We start from the raw sequence: 15,520 nt of genomic DNA on the forward strand, positions 1-15,520 counted from the left end.
ATAGTTAATATAAAGGTCTTGGCATATGCCACGGTTCTATAGTTCTTCAGATTCAGAAAACATAAATGTGTTTTCAGAATGTAAATTCTAAATGTGTTAATCTGGAGGAAGACAAGCCAAAACCCCCAGTGAGCAACCTGCCAATTGAAACCTTATGCATGGATTGTTCATACCTCCATATACATTAATTATATTATAGTCCTGGATCAGTTCACTAATAAAATATGATTACATCAACATTTTACGGCCAACTCTTTCTTAGGCCTCATGGACATGGTTATGTTTCAAATCTATGTTGCACAGATTTGTAATATGGTGGTCATAGACATATGCAGGCCAAACCCACTGATTTGAATGGGAGAGGCCGACCATAATGCATGTATGGATTGTCTCGGCTGTTCCCCAGTGGCAGATGTCGAAGGAAGGGAGAATCGGCATGTTGGGTTTCAATGCATGTGATCTTTGGTTTCTCAGGACATAAAATTCTTCTGCCTAAACCAGGATGATCTGCTTCTTTAGACATCAAGTAAGGGTTACTCCATTTTATTTTTCTGGTACACTGTGTGCTATACAGGACCCTGAAGAAGCTCCCGTCCTCATCATAGAAAAGAGATTGAGGGCTTTCAGCATCTATTACTGACTGTTATATGTAAGGACTTTATTTTCTGTTGTCATTAAGACATTTTGGGGCTTTGGAACCAATCACTAGTTTCCCATAGAGTTATTGACTCAAGTTACCATGGTTAGAACCAATTAATATAGTAACTTGAGGGACCAATGTACCCTGTTTGGGAATTTTGAGTTAATAGACAGGGGTTCTCCATTCGGAAACCTTATCTTTAGGCCAGAGTTGGGCCTCTCTTGCTCTGGAGGACCTGCCCTGCAGTACATAGACAACCTATTGATGTGAATGGGCACTTGATAGGGAAAACAAACACTAATGGTATATTCACATGGCAGAGAATTGTTGCAGAAATTTCTATGACCGTCACTGTCTGAATGGGGTTTGTGGAAAACCATGTGCATTTCAAAACACAAATTTCTGCATAAAATATGAATATTCCTATACTGGTTTATGGAGATCCCAGAAATAAGGGATCTCTTTGTCATATGCTTATTGTCAAGTAACCAGTTTAAAATGTAAGGATTGGCCAGAGCGGACAACCTCTGGTAGCATGTGTAGGGTCCCACGTAGCAGCTCCCAAAACCCTTACTGTTAGGTAGTCACTATGGTGTGAAACTGAATTGTTAACGGATGGGCGTACATTAATAATCAATAAGTTAACAATTTATTTGCAAACTATGATGACTTGTATGACAGCAGGGTTTTTGGCTGATCTGCAGTGACATCTTGGCTGTGCAGCAGCCCCTATTTTATATACACTCACCTAAAGAATTATTAGGAACACCATACTAATACGGTGTTGGACCCCCTTTTGCCTTCAGAACTGCCTTAATTCTACGTGGCATTGATTCAACAAGGTGCTGATAGCATTCTTTAGAAATGTTGGCCCATATTGATAGGATAGCATCTTGCAGTTGATGGAGATTTGAGGGATGCACATCCAGGGCACGAAGCTCCCGTTCCACCACATCCCAAAGATGCTCTATTGGGTTGAGATCTGGTGACTGTGGGGGCCATTTTAGTACAGTGAACTCATTGTCATGTTCAAGAAACCAATTTGAAATGATTCGAGCTTTGTGACATGGTGCATTATCCTGCTGGAAGTAGCCATCAGAGGATGGGTACATGGTGGTCATGAAGGGATGGACATGGTCAGAAACAATGCTCAGATAGCCCGTGGCATTTAAACGATGCCCAATTGGCACTAAGAAGCCTAAAGTGTGCCCAGAAAACATCCCCCACACCATTACACCACCACCACCACCAGCCTGCACAGTGGTAACAAGGCATGATGGATACATGTTCTCATTCTGTTTACGCCAAATTCGAACTCTACCATTTAAATGTCTCAACAGAAATCGAGACTCATCAGACCAGGCAACATTTTTCCAGTCTTCAACAGTACAATTTTGGTGAGCTCGTGCAAATTGTAGCCTCTTTTTCCTATTTGTAGTGGAGATGAGTGGTACCCGGTGGGGTCTTCTGCTGTTGTAGCCCACCTTTCTTTCCCATTCTGACATTCAGTTTGGAGTTCAGGAGATTGTCTTGACCAGGACCACAACCCTACATGCATTGAAGCAACTGCCATTTGATTGGTTGACTAGATAATCGCATTAATGAGAAATAGAACAGGTGTTCCTAATAATTCTTTAGGTGAGTGTATATGGGTAACATGCCGCTTGGAAACACATCATCCCTGAGGTCAGTCATTGGCTGCAGTGGCACATGTGATCTACGTCAATGCGGAAGGTGACAAACAGGGAACAGAAGTCTAGTGATGACAGCCAGGGAAACAGAACGGAGCGGTGGGCAGCAGATGAGTATGGATTTCTCCACAGGTACCGCTGACTGGGGGGCATAAAGAAACAAACCTGGATGACCCCTTTTAACTGTATTACTTCTAGACACAAATGGTACCTTTGCACTGAAGTGTTAGTATCAAATGTTTGGTGTTTGTCATATATTTGTCCTTTAGATCTTTTTATGCTTTTCTTAATCCTCTGCTAAAATTTCCAGTAGGTTTCAATACTACAATGAAAAAATTCCTTTTACCTGATTGCAGCGATCTTGAAATAAGCAAGATGGCCAATATAAGCCCTACCACCTATTACAACATAAACAGGAAACTACAATGACCCAATTAACTGAATGAAAACGATACAATACATATTAGACTGATGTTCTGGTCATTGAGCTCAATTACAAATGTGTCAGCCAAAGCCTTCAAGACATTCACCAATGAAAAATATGGTTTAAATTTTTTGTTAAAAAAAAATGAAATGATGTCATTGTTGTGTTCTGTTCGTCCTGAGAGGAGTCTAAGGAGAAGAAAACGTGTGAAAACTTCCCAGATCTTAATCCCATTGAGAACTTGTGGTCAATCCTCAAGAGGCGGGTGGACAAACAAAAACCCACTAATTTTGACAAACTCCAAGAAGTGATTATGAAAGAATGGGTTGCTATCAGTCAGGAATTGGCCCAGAAGTTGATTGAGAGCATGCCCAGTCGAATTGCAGAGGTCCTGAAAAAGAAGGGCCAACACTGCAAATACTGACTCTTTGCATAAATGTCATGTAATTGTCGATAAAAGCCTTTGAAACGTATGAAGTGCGTGTAATTATATTTCACTACATCACAGAAACAACTGAAACAAAGATCTAAAAGCAGTTTAGCAGCAAACTTTGTGAAAACTAATATTTGTGTCATTCTCAAAACTTTTGGCCACGACTGTACATCTGTGTCCATACAAAATGATGTGGCATGTTGCTTTAAAGGGGCATTTTCCCTAGAAGATTTGCTCTCAGGGAAGAATAGTGTGCCTCAAGGAGGTACTATAAGGCAGCACACAGCGTTACAGGTCAGAATCAGAATCAGGTCTTATTACAGGTCTGTAATAAGAACCTATAGGTATTCTGTGTGCTGCTATACAGGTTCTGTGCATGCATTTTTTTTTATACAGTATGTGCATGGACACGGAAAGGGGTTAAGTCACTTCAGCAAATGGTATTTATCATGTAGATAAATACAAGGCACTTACTAATGTATTGTGATTGTCCATATTGCCTCCTTTTGCTGGTTTGATTCATTTTTCCATCACATTATACACTGCTCGTATCCAGGAGTTATGACCTCCATGCAATCCAACAGTGGTGGTCGTACTTGCACACTATAGGAAAATGTGCCAGCCTCCCTGGTGGCCGGGACTACAGGAGTGTGCCTAGGCCAGAACTTTCCCAATAGTGTGCAAGCACGGCCACTGCCTCTTGCGAGTGTTCACAAGAATTGGCCCGATCATCTGGGAAAGGGCTCTAACACTGAATCCATCTGTGTCTTTCTGGACCAAGCAGACAGAACAATAGGAAGTAATACAGGAAACTGTTACAGCGCTGGGAAGAAGATAATTCATTTAGCCAATTTTTTTACCACACATCTATTTCAACATTTTTATAGGATTACTAATTTAGAAACAATAATTAAACATGTCTTAGCATAATGTCACATCCCCCATTTTATATTACACCACAATTAGTAACAAATAAGCTTTTGATTAGTAAAAACCGAGACCTCTGAAGTAAATCAATGGCCCTATCGGTCACCTTCTTGTAAACTGCAGTGATCTCATGATTAAGATTGACGCTAATACTAATGTATTGTTATTATCCATATTGCTTCCTTTGCTGGCTGACTTTATTTTCCCATCACGGTTCCGGCCACACTTTTTCCTATAGTGTGCAAGCACGACCACCACTGATGGATAACAGGGTGGTCGTACCCATGGAAATGAGCAGTGTATGTGATGGAAAAATGAATCCAGCCAGCAAAGAAAGCAAAATGGATAATAACAATACAGTAGTAAGTGCCTTGTATTAACTTTCTCTACATGATAAATGCCACTTGCTGAAGTGAGACATCCCCTTTAAAAACAGGTACTAACCTGACAGATCATGTGCTACTGCTCCGGTATCACATGAATAATCCCAGATCTGTATGCCATAATGCATCCAAGTATCATTTATTTCAATTTATCATAATATTAGACATCTCAAATGGGGAAATAAATGGTTTCCATTAAAGGGGTTGTCCAGTTTCAGTAGAAAACTGGACAACCCCTGGGATCTGCTTGAAATAAAAAAACAGGTAAGTACTTACCTGACAGATCCCACGCCAGGATCTCTGTACCTGGCTGCAGCAGTGGCGTCATGTCAACAACATGTGACGTCACTGCTGCAGCCAATCACTGGCTGAGAGAACCACAGCGGTGGTGCAGGATACATTAGGTAAGTATAACCTGTTCTTTATTTCAGGTGGATTCCAGTGGTTGTCCAGTTTACAGCTCAAATTGGACAAACCACGTTAATGGAAACCATTTATCTTCCAATTTGGGATTTCTAATATTTAAAATAAAAGTAAAATAAAATAGATGGATGCATTATTATGGCATGCAGATCTGGGATGTACATTGTAAGATAGGGTGAATGAACTGACCAGGAGAGTGCAGGTAAGTTCACCCCTTGAGTGAGTCCACCATAAAACCTATTCTTCAATTTTGGCTCAATTATCATTTTATCACTACAATGAAGTGACTTAGCCAAGGGAAGTTGTTGGGAAAGTCACAGATCTTTGCCAACTTACTTCAAAAACCTCAGGCAGTAGAAACAACATGTTATAGTTCATTCCATTGATCCCTAGAAATTACAAGTATTTTGCAGAGCAGAACTGTGGCAAAAGGTTTCACATTGCAAGCAGAAATTGTGCAATGTCCCAGACTTCATACCACCAGAATGAAAAGCTAAACACATCATTTCCATCTAGTAAGAAAAACATATTCCATCTACGTCCTCAGAATGAGCTCTGCCGGGCATCCACCACTTACACATTTCATACTTCATGGAGAAGGACATTTGTTAAATTACAAAAGAAAGCAGCAACATGTCTCTCAACTTTTCACCTCAGCAGCACCGCTATAAAAACATCTCAGCGATACATGCAATCCGTGCCAAAAATGACTCAAGCCTATGATTTGCTAGTTAACTAAATATTACATGTGTTTAGTCACCTAGGGTTCACTAGTACTGAGGTCTGGGAGGGGACCCTGTGGTCTAGGCTTTACTGAGAGTACTTACATTCCTCTCTGAGATATGTACAAAGCTGAAGAACGCTGTCCTAGTCAAAGCAGGTTTGATCATATCTTTAGGTCCATTCTGGCTTAGATGTGTACAAAATCAGGATGTCCCTTCTTCAGAATCTTATGACTTGAAGCCAAAAATCTGTCATTTTCTAGGAATGATATGCAGAAATATCGCTTATGCTCATGTACACAATAAAAGGAAAAAAAGTCACAAGATATTTGATCTTCTATGTACAATTGGCTCTCATTGGCTGGTTATTAGAAAGAGCAGTACTGTGAGGCTATGCAAAGATTCATTTCCCCGATATATTCATTTGGGTCCACTGACTAGGACCCTGTTAACCAACCATAGCTATTATTTCAGAGTTCTGGAGGAAAAATGAATCTGCCACATCAACCCATTGAATTAAGATCAATGACATAGTTGAGGGGTGGAACATAGACATCTGGCAAACACAAACGATTAGAAAACAATGGGTCTGTCTTCCCATTGCCAAACCCTCCTCAAATCCAGCAAGTTTTACTGGGTTAGATCAACGCTGATGGGGAATTTTGGCCAGACAGTGCTACCTCTTTAGCCAAAAGTACAACCTACTCTTAGCTTCCACTTGGAGGAAATGAAACATCATTTTCACAATGTACAGGGGGACTAGATAGCAAAGATTCAGTAGTATAGTGGAAGGCCACCAGATCAAGTAATATTTCCATGAAGTAAGGGAATGTACACGGTAGAGTCACATTTTATGACCACCAGCTCATATACAGAGTAACTGCCATGTGCAACTAGACGGGCTGAGAGTGACTCGATAAGGTCCTGGTAGGTTGTTACAGGTATCTGGAGCCACGCTGACTGCAGTGCATCCCACAGCAGCTGGACAGTGGGTGGCAGAGGGTCCATAAAGCGACCATGATGATCAAGGTGGTCCCACAGATTCTCAATTGGTATCAAGTCTGGAGAATTAGGGGGCCAGTGTAGCACTTAGAAGTCTTGGTCATGCTCTTTCAAACAATGTTGAACATTTCTAGCTGTATGACATGTCACAGTGCATTTCTGGAAGATCCTATACGCCACAGGGAAGACAATCAGCATGTATGGGTGTACGTGATCCACATGAATGGTAATGAGGCCACCCCCAGCTTGTGTTCTTCCAGCGATGGTTACAGGACGTTTGTTCTCTGGTGTTTCTTACCTAACATGACAAAGTCCATCTTATCGAAGAGGGCAACTCATTGCCCTCATTGACTTTGTTAGCAGGGACCATCATAGGTCTCTGAAAACTCTGACTGGTGTGTCAGGCCACCACTATTTTAGGGTCATGTGAACCATTAGTGCAATCCTTGCATGCAGTCCAATAGGAAATAGGAGGGAGTGGGCCCCACAGCACACCGGTCCCTCTGCAGGGGTACAGGTTGCACATATGATATGTCCGCTACTGACGCTAACACTATGTTAGCGAATTTCTATTTAAGTAGAGTCCTATATATTCATAGAGGTTCACCAAAAGTAACTGATAATCATATGCAGAAAACTGGAAAAGGCCCAAAAATTCCATACTTCTGCTTCTTCCTTTTTAAAGGGGAATGCTGTTAGCTAAATTACATCTGTTGGTACGTCATATAGCAGGGATCAGCAACCTTCGGCTGTGAAACTACAACTCCCAGCATGCAAACATGTTTGGCTGTTCTTTTAACTCCCATAGAAGTGAATGAAGCATTCTGGGAGTTGTAGTTTCTGAACAGCTGGAGTGCCGGAGGTTGCTGATCCCTGCCATTTAGACATGTTGGTGGTACAAGCCCATAATTGTACTTTACAAATTGAAAGGGTCATGAAGCTTTTTGATGGATAGATCTGTAAAATCTCTACATTGCTATAAAAAGAGATTTATAAATCTGGAACATAACATTGTGAGAGCTCGTGGGCTGAGGGGTTAATATGTAATCAACGGGATGTCCGCGAGACTCTGCAAATCACAATTAAAGCATTATTCCACTTTAATAAATGCATTATTGTCAATGACATCTGTAACCTTCTCAATCCCTCAGTCACCAGCATTTCCATTAGTCTGGGGTAAGGGATATACCCTGTCTTTCACTATCCTAATTGGACCAGCGTGTTTCTTACATGTATCCTCTGCTTACTCTCAGATCTCGCATATGTAAGAGAAAGCAAATATTTTCCAGTCAGTGGATCCTGGATAGATGGATGCCAAATTTCTTTCACAAGCCAGTCCTGCCTCCACTGGCACCTAACCATTTCCAGATGTGCAGAGGAAAGCAGCACATCACGGAAAAGGCCAGTGCAGGGCTGTAGTTAGACAGCAGGGCGACTGGGAATGTAACGGGAAACACTTCGCACAGGACTTCAGATTTGGGGATAAGTGTACAAGCAGGAAAGCCTTTCCACTAATAGCTGTCTCATGGTCGTAACTTAAAGGGGTTGTGCCATTTGGACAACCAGTATAAATATTCTGGATCCCCCTGAGCACAGATGATGTAGGGGTCCTATACCTGTAGGTTATCCACTGTACAATCATTCCCAGAAAATAAAAGGGTGCCCATCAAATATTGCGGGTTGAACATCTGGGACCCGCTCCTATCTCCAGAACAGTGAATGGAGAGGTGCGTTCTCCATTCACCGCTATGGGACTTCGGAAAACAGCCGAGCATGCTTGCTCAGCTATTTCTGAAACTTCCATAGTGAAAAATGGAGAGCATGCTGCACGTGCGCAGCATGCTCTCCTTCAGTTTGGGTGTCCCGCTCTGGAGAAAGGACCAGGTCACAGAGGTGGGACCTGCACCTATCTGACATTGATGGCATATTCTAGCGATATGTCATCAATGTCTGAGACAGGTATACCCCTTGAAGATTTCAAACAACCTATGCTTGTGTGTCTCCTTTGATTTATGCCTTTTAAAAGGGGTGTGGCCTGTTAGCCCCCGCTGGTGCATCGCTTTTAGGAAGGTCTAATGGCAGAGCCTAGTGCGGCAGGTCAGACCTGGCCTAGGGTTTCTATACGGTATCGGTATAGCGGAACATTTATTCTGAGGTGTGTGGTATTGTAAAGAATATGTCAAATACAGGTATAGCAACCACCTCTTTGTATAGGTCAATAGGCTTACCAGCAGTCCTATGTAACACCGCAGCATTGTCATACTTGCGTCAAATGACAAACTTACTACATCTGTACATTAAAGGACCACAAAGAAATAAATAGAAAACTCAACTTTGTTACATGCGTATCATGCATAACTACAGAGTTAAAAGACAATTTCAGCTCTGCTACCTCTGTACGCTGCCCGGGACCTCAGAAGAGCCCCTGTTCTGGAGAACGGTGGAGCATAACAGCTGTGGTGAACAGTCCTTACCTTTCATGATGGCACAGAAGGGGGGTAACGCAGGAAATTCGGAGGCGTTGTTAATGAGGTGTAAGCTGAAGCCTGGTGGTCTCTTGGTTGTTATATGTCCATATTGCAAAGAGCCTGCTGCAGAGGACGAGTGAGGGGCTCTGCCCTCAGCTTCTTCAGTCTCTCCCAGAAAGATGCTGCTAAAGTCTCAGGCCGGACTTGTTGCTGAGCCTCCTCCTACTCTGTCATCACACAGCTCTGAGGGCTCAGTCCAGTCCCAACTTTGCTCCACACACACCGAACTTGTCACCTACAGTATAGACGTAAAAGTCAAACGCAAGCCCAAAGCTATTCTGCAACCATGTGCATTTGTACATATGTGTCTTAGGGCTCTGCCACTCCCCATCTCCTCCCCTTTGAGGTTTATGGGTGTCACAACAGGAGATGTGACCCACAGTCATGTGAGGAGGGAGCATATAACATACCAGACCTCTCCTTGTCTCCTTCATCTGAGGGGAAACAGGGGGGGTGATGAAGCACCAGGAAAGGACCAGGATAATGTTACTGTACGTTACATGGCCGTCTGGACTGCATTAGTGCCTAAATGAAAAACATAGGTGTTGTTTAACCGGACTCACGTACGCTATACTCAGTGATGTAGTACACTAGGACCAAAAATAGATACCATGAGTGGAAAGAATTTGTCAAAAATATGAATGTATAAGCAAACCAGTTAAAGTATGACAACATTTCCTCCTAAAATAATACACAGTTTAGTGTAGGAAAGCTGGAGGACAACCAATATGTGCCACAATGTATCTATAAACTCCCTTCTGATCTCTCTCTCTCTACAAAATTAGGCAGTTGCTGAGAACTCAGGAGTGGATGACTGGAGGAGGTGTAATAGCCATAAGTGGTTGCCACTTTTGGAAAATATGTCATATAAAGCCCATTAATAGAATTTCCAACAACATGAGAAAACAGTTCAAGTACACTTATCTGACACTTCTCCTGGTAGAAATGCTTATTGTTAGAATGCACCAAATTAATTTTTATTGTAGCATGCAAATGCCCAGAGGCGTAACGATAGGGGTGCAGAGGTAGTAGTTATACCTGGGACCTGGTACCTGAGTGGGTCCCTCTGTCACATAACGCACCATTGTTACAAATGTTTGATGGGCCACCCTATTGCAGATGTTGTATTGTAGCTCAAGACCTTCAGGTTACACCACTGAAAATGCCCATACATCTTGTTATTTCGATGAGAGGATAGCTTTAAAAACTACAGTAAAATACAGTTTTAAATTGTAAATATTACTTAAAGGGAATGTGTCATTAGAGATGTCGCGAACCGCCATAGACTTCTATAGGCAGGCGAATTTTAAAACCCACAGGGACTCTTTCTGGCCACAATAGTGATGGAAAAGTTGTTTCAAGGGGACTAACACCTGGACTGTGGCATGCCGGAGGGGGATCCATGGCAAAACTCCCATGGAAAATTACGTAGTTGACGCAGAGTCGGGTTTTAATCCATAAAGGGCATAAATCACCTAACATTCCTAAATTGTTTGGAATAACGTGCTTTAAAACATCAGGTATGATGTTGTATCGATCAGGTAGTGTAAGGGTTACGCCCGCTTCACAGTGACAGACCAAACTCCCCGTTTAATAACGCACCGCAAACAACCGCAAACAGTCCATTTACACAACCGCAAACTCCACATTTGCACAAGGTTGGATACCAAGCTAGCCATGTCCCGTTCCTTGTCCTCACTGAAGTCATTGAAGGTCTCTTCCTCCACCCAGCCACGTACAACACCAAGGGTCCCCGAAAGGTGACAACAAGCCCCCTGGGACGCCTGCTGTGGTTGGTCTTCCACCTCCTCAAAGCCACCTTCCTCCTCTGACTCCTCTTCTTCAGACTCCTCTCTCTGCGTTGCCGCAGGTCCAGCAATCGACGACGACAAGGCTGCTTCTGGTGGTAATGGTGACCACAACTCTTCCTCTTCATGCTCATCTACGGCCTGATCCAGCACTCTTCGCAGGGCACGCTCCAGAAAAAATGCATATGGGATGAGGTCGATGATGTTGCCTTGGGTTTGACTGACCAGGTTTGTCACCTCCGCAAAAGGACGCATGAGCCTACAGCCATTGTGCATGAGCGTTCAGTAATGCGGCCAAAAAATACCCAGCTCCGCAGAGGCTGTCCTCTTTTTTTAAAATAAAAAAAATCTGTTCTTACCAGTTTAATCTCTGTTTTGTCCCCTATCAGGGGCCGGTGTGGTGTATGGAATAGATTTTAGGAACTGGGAGATGGAAAAAGATGCTTGGTCGGTCCTCTTACTTCCAATTTGGGGCACTGCGCGTGCGCCGTGCAATGTACTGTGCTACCCGATATGAGTGGTATGTTAAGTAGTACTATTCCTATCAGTTTAATCCCTGTTACGTCCCCTATCAGGGGCCGGTGTATGGAATAGATTTTAGGAACCGGGAGATGGAAAAAGATGCTTGGTCGTTCCTCTTACTTCCAATTTGGGGCACGGCGCGTGCGCCGTGCAATGTACTGTGCTACCCGATATGAGTGGTATGTTAAGTAGTACTATTCCTATCAGTTTAATCCCTGTTACGTCCCCTATCAGGGGACGTGTATGGAATAGATTTTAGGAACCGGGAGATGGAAAAAGATGCTTGGTTGGTCCTCTTACTTCCAATTTGGGGGAACTGCAGGTGCGCCGTGCAATTTACTGTGCTACCAGATATGAGTGGTATGTTAAGTAGTACTATTCCTATCAGTTTAATCCCTGTAACGTCCCCTATCAGGGGACGTGTATGGAATAGAGTTTAGACAACCGCAAAGAGTTGTCAATAGTTGACACACTCATGACAAAAATTTTATTCCTCTATGCGTCAATCTTGGTGTAGTGATGACTGTGCTCGTGCGCACATTTGGGAGATTGCAGTCGATGGCGGTTTTTCAAAGCCTATGGTCGTGCTGAGGTAGTTCAGTGACAGTTAAGTGACCCAGAAAACAATGATTCTGCAGTGTGGGCCCATTGTTGGCCTAGTAGGCTTTAATGATCACCTTAGATGATCACAAAGAAAATTAATGTTTTTTCTATGCAAAATTATCCAGCCGATCGCTTTTGGTCTGTTCACAATGAAGCAACGACCTTATCTCATCTGGGGTGTGCCAACATTGCCATTGCTATTGCCAACACACTCATAGAGGTGATCGCTTCATTGTGATACGCAAGCCCCTTTACCACAACAAGGTAACGATCACGAAGGGGAATTGACACATGTATTGTTTTTGCAGCCACAGTGCAGCACCAGAGGCCAGAAAAATTAGGCATGTACACATGCCTGAAAAATTAGGTATTGTTGCAGCGGCCGGAAAAATTTATGTTTTCCAGGCAGAAAGTGCACTAAAACATTGCGGCTTGAACCCTAGTTGGTGGCGGAGAAGTCACGCAAGTCATCCGGCATGCAGAGATGAAATACAGCAGCGTGTAGAACATTCTATAGCCCAAGGCATCTCATCAGGCCTTTTTTAGTCAAATGCATCCCCTACTGTCAGTCCCTTTGGGATCCATGCCTCATTCATCCTAATAAAGGTGAGGTAATCTAGACTTTTTTGACCTAGGCGACTTCTCTTCTCAGTGACAATACCTCCTGCTGCACTGAAGGTCCTTTCTGACAGGACACTTGAAGCGGGGCAGGCCAGAAGTTCTATCGCAATTTGGGATAGCTCAGGCCACAGGTCAAGCCTGCACACCCAGTAGTCAAGGGGTTCATCGCTACTCAGAGTGTCGATATCTGCAGTTAAGGCGAGGTAGTCTGCTACCTGTCGGTCGAGTCGTTCTCTGAGGGTGGACCTTCAAAGGGCTGTGGCGATGCGTAGGACTTAAAAAGCTCTGCATGTCCTCCATCAACAACACGTCTGTAAAGAGTCCTGTCCTTGCCGGCGTGGTCGTGGTAGGAGGAGGATTACTTTCACCTCTTCCCCTGTTAGATTCCCGTTGTGCTGTGACATCCCCCTTATATGCTGTGTAAAGCATACTTTTTAACTTGTTTTGGAACTGCTGCATCCTTTTCGACTTCCGGTAATTCGGTAACATTTCAGGCACTTTCTGCTTATACCGGGGGTCTAGTAGCATGGCCACCCAGTACAGGTCGTTCTCCTTCAGCCTTTTTATACGAGGGTCCCTCAACAGGCATGACAGCATGAAAGACCCCATTTGCACAAGGTTGGATGCCGAGCTACTCATGTCCTGTTCCTCGTCCTCACTGATGTCATTGAAGGTCTGTTCTTCCCCCCAGCCACGTACAACACCACGGGTACCAGATAGGTGACAACGAGCACCCTGGGATGCCTGCTGTGGTTGGTCTTCCTCCTCCTCAAAGCCACATTCCTCCTCTGACTACTCTTCCTCAGACTCCTCTTCCAGCGTTGCCGCAGGTCCAGCAAGCGATGCTGATAAGGCTGTTTCTGGTGGTGATGGTGACCACAACTCTTCCTCTTCACGCTCATCTACGGCCTGATCCAGCACTCTTCGCAGGGCACGCTCCAGAAAAAATGCATATGGGATGAGGTCGATGATGTTGCCTTGGGTTTGACTGACCAGGTTTGTCACCTCCGCAAAAGGACGCATGAGCCTACAGCCATTGTGCATGAGCGTTCAGTAACGCGGCCAAAAAATACCCAGCTCCGCAGAGGCTGTCCTCTTTTTTTAAAATAAAAAAAATCTGTTCTTACCAGTTTAATCTCTGTTTTGTCCCCTATCAGGGGCCGGTGTGGTGTATGGAATAGATTTTAGGAACTGGGAGATGGAAAAAGATGCTTGGTCGGTCCTCTTACTTCCAATTTGGGGCACTGCGCGTGCGCCGTGCAATGTACTGTGCTACCCGATATGAGTGGTATGTTAAGTAGTACTATTCCTATCAGTTTAATCCCTGTTACGTCCCCTATCAGGGGCCGGTGTATGGAATAGATTTTAGGAACCGGGAGATGGAAAAAGATGCTTGGTCGTTCCTCTTACTTCCAATTTGGGGCACGACGCGTGCGCCGTGCAATGTACTGTGCTACCCGATATGAGTGGTATGTTAAGTAGTACTATTCCTATCAGTTTAATCCCTGTTACGTCCCCTATCAGGGGACGTGTATGGAATAGATTTTAGGAACCGGGAGATGGAAAAAGATGCTTGGTTGGTCCTCTTACTTCCAATTTGGGGGAACTGCAGGTGCGCCGTGCAATTTACTGTGCTACCAGATATGAGTGGTATGTTAAGTAGTACTATTCCTATCAGTTTAATCCCTGTTACGTCCCCTATCAGGGGACGTGTATGGAATAGAGTTTAGACAACCGCAAAGAGTTGTCAATAGTTGACACACTCATGACAAAAATTTTATTCCTCTATGCGTCAATCTTGGTGTAGTGATGACTGTGCTCGTGCGCACATTTGGGAGATTGCAGTCGATGGCGGTTTTTCAAAGCCTATGGTCGTGCTGAGGTAGTTCAGTGACAGTTAAGTGACCCAGAAAACAATGATTCTGCAGTGTGGGCCCATTGTTGGCCTAGTAGGCTTTAATGATCACCTTAGATGATCACAAAGAAAATTAATGTTTTTTCTATGCAAAATTATCCAGCCGATCGCTTTTGGTCTGTTCACAATGAAGCAACGACCTTATCTCATCTGGGGTGTGCCAACATTGCCATTGCTATTGCCAACACACTCATAGAGGTGATCGCTTCATTGTGATACGCAAGTCCCTTTACCACAACAAGGTAACGATCACGAAGGGGAATTGACACATGTATTGTTTTTGCAGCCACAGTGCAGCACCAGAGGCCAGAAAAATTAGGCATGTACACATGCCTGAAAAATTAGGTATTGTTGCAGCGGCCGGAAAAATTTATGTTTTCCAGGCAGAAAGTGCACTAAAACATTGCGGCTTGAACCCTAGTTGGTGGCGGAGAAGTCACGCAAGTCATCCGGCATGCAGAGATGAAATACAGCAGCGTGTAGAACATTCTATAGCCCAAGGCATCTCATCAGGCCTTTTTTAGTCAAATGCATCCCCTACTGTCAGTCCCTTTGGGATCCATGCCTCATTCATCCTAATAAAGGTGAGGTAATCTAGACTTTTTTGACCTAGGCGACTTCTCTTCTCAGTGACAATACCTCCTGCTGCACTGAAGGTCCTTTCTGACAGGACACTTGAAGCGGGGCAGGCCAGAAGTTCTATCGCAATTTGGGATAGCTCAGGCCACAGGTCAAGCCTGCACACCCAGTAGTCAAGGGGTTCATCGCTACTCAGAGTGTCGATATCTGCAGTTAAGGCGAGGTAGTCTGCTACCTGTCGGTCGAGTCGTTCTCTGAGGGTGGACCTTCAAAGGGCTGTGGCGATGCGTAGGACTTAA

The 15,520-nt window shown here is 43.8% G+C and overlaps 1 protein-coding gene across 1 annotated transcript in view; it reads right to left on the minus strand.

Annotated features, from left to right (window-relative positions):
- The window catches only part of COLEC12 (collectin subfamily member 12), a 149,004-nt gene extending 139,519 nt beyond the window's left edge, over positions 1-9,485 (minus strand). The window contains exon 1 of the mRNA XM_040431787.1: positions 9,120-9,485. Coding sequence (XP_040287721.1) covers positions 9,120-9,126 — 7 coding nt within the window. The 5' untranslated portion in view covers positions 9,127-9,485. The remainder of the gene's footprint in view (positions 1-9,119) is intronic.
- Between the last annotated feature and the right edge of the window lie 6,035 nt (positions 9,486-15,520).

This window comes from Bufo bufo, chromosome 5, assembly GCF_905171765.1.
Source record: "Bufo bufo chromosome 5, aBufBuf1.1, whole genome shotgun sequence".
In the NCBI taxonomy this organism is placed as follows: Eukaryota; Metazoa; Chordata; class Amphibia; order Anura; family Bufonidae; genus Bufo; species Bufo bufo.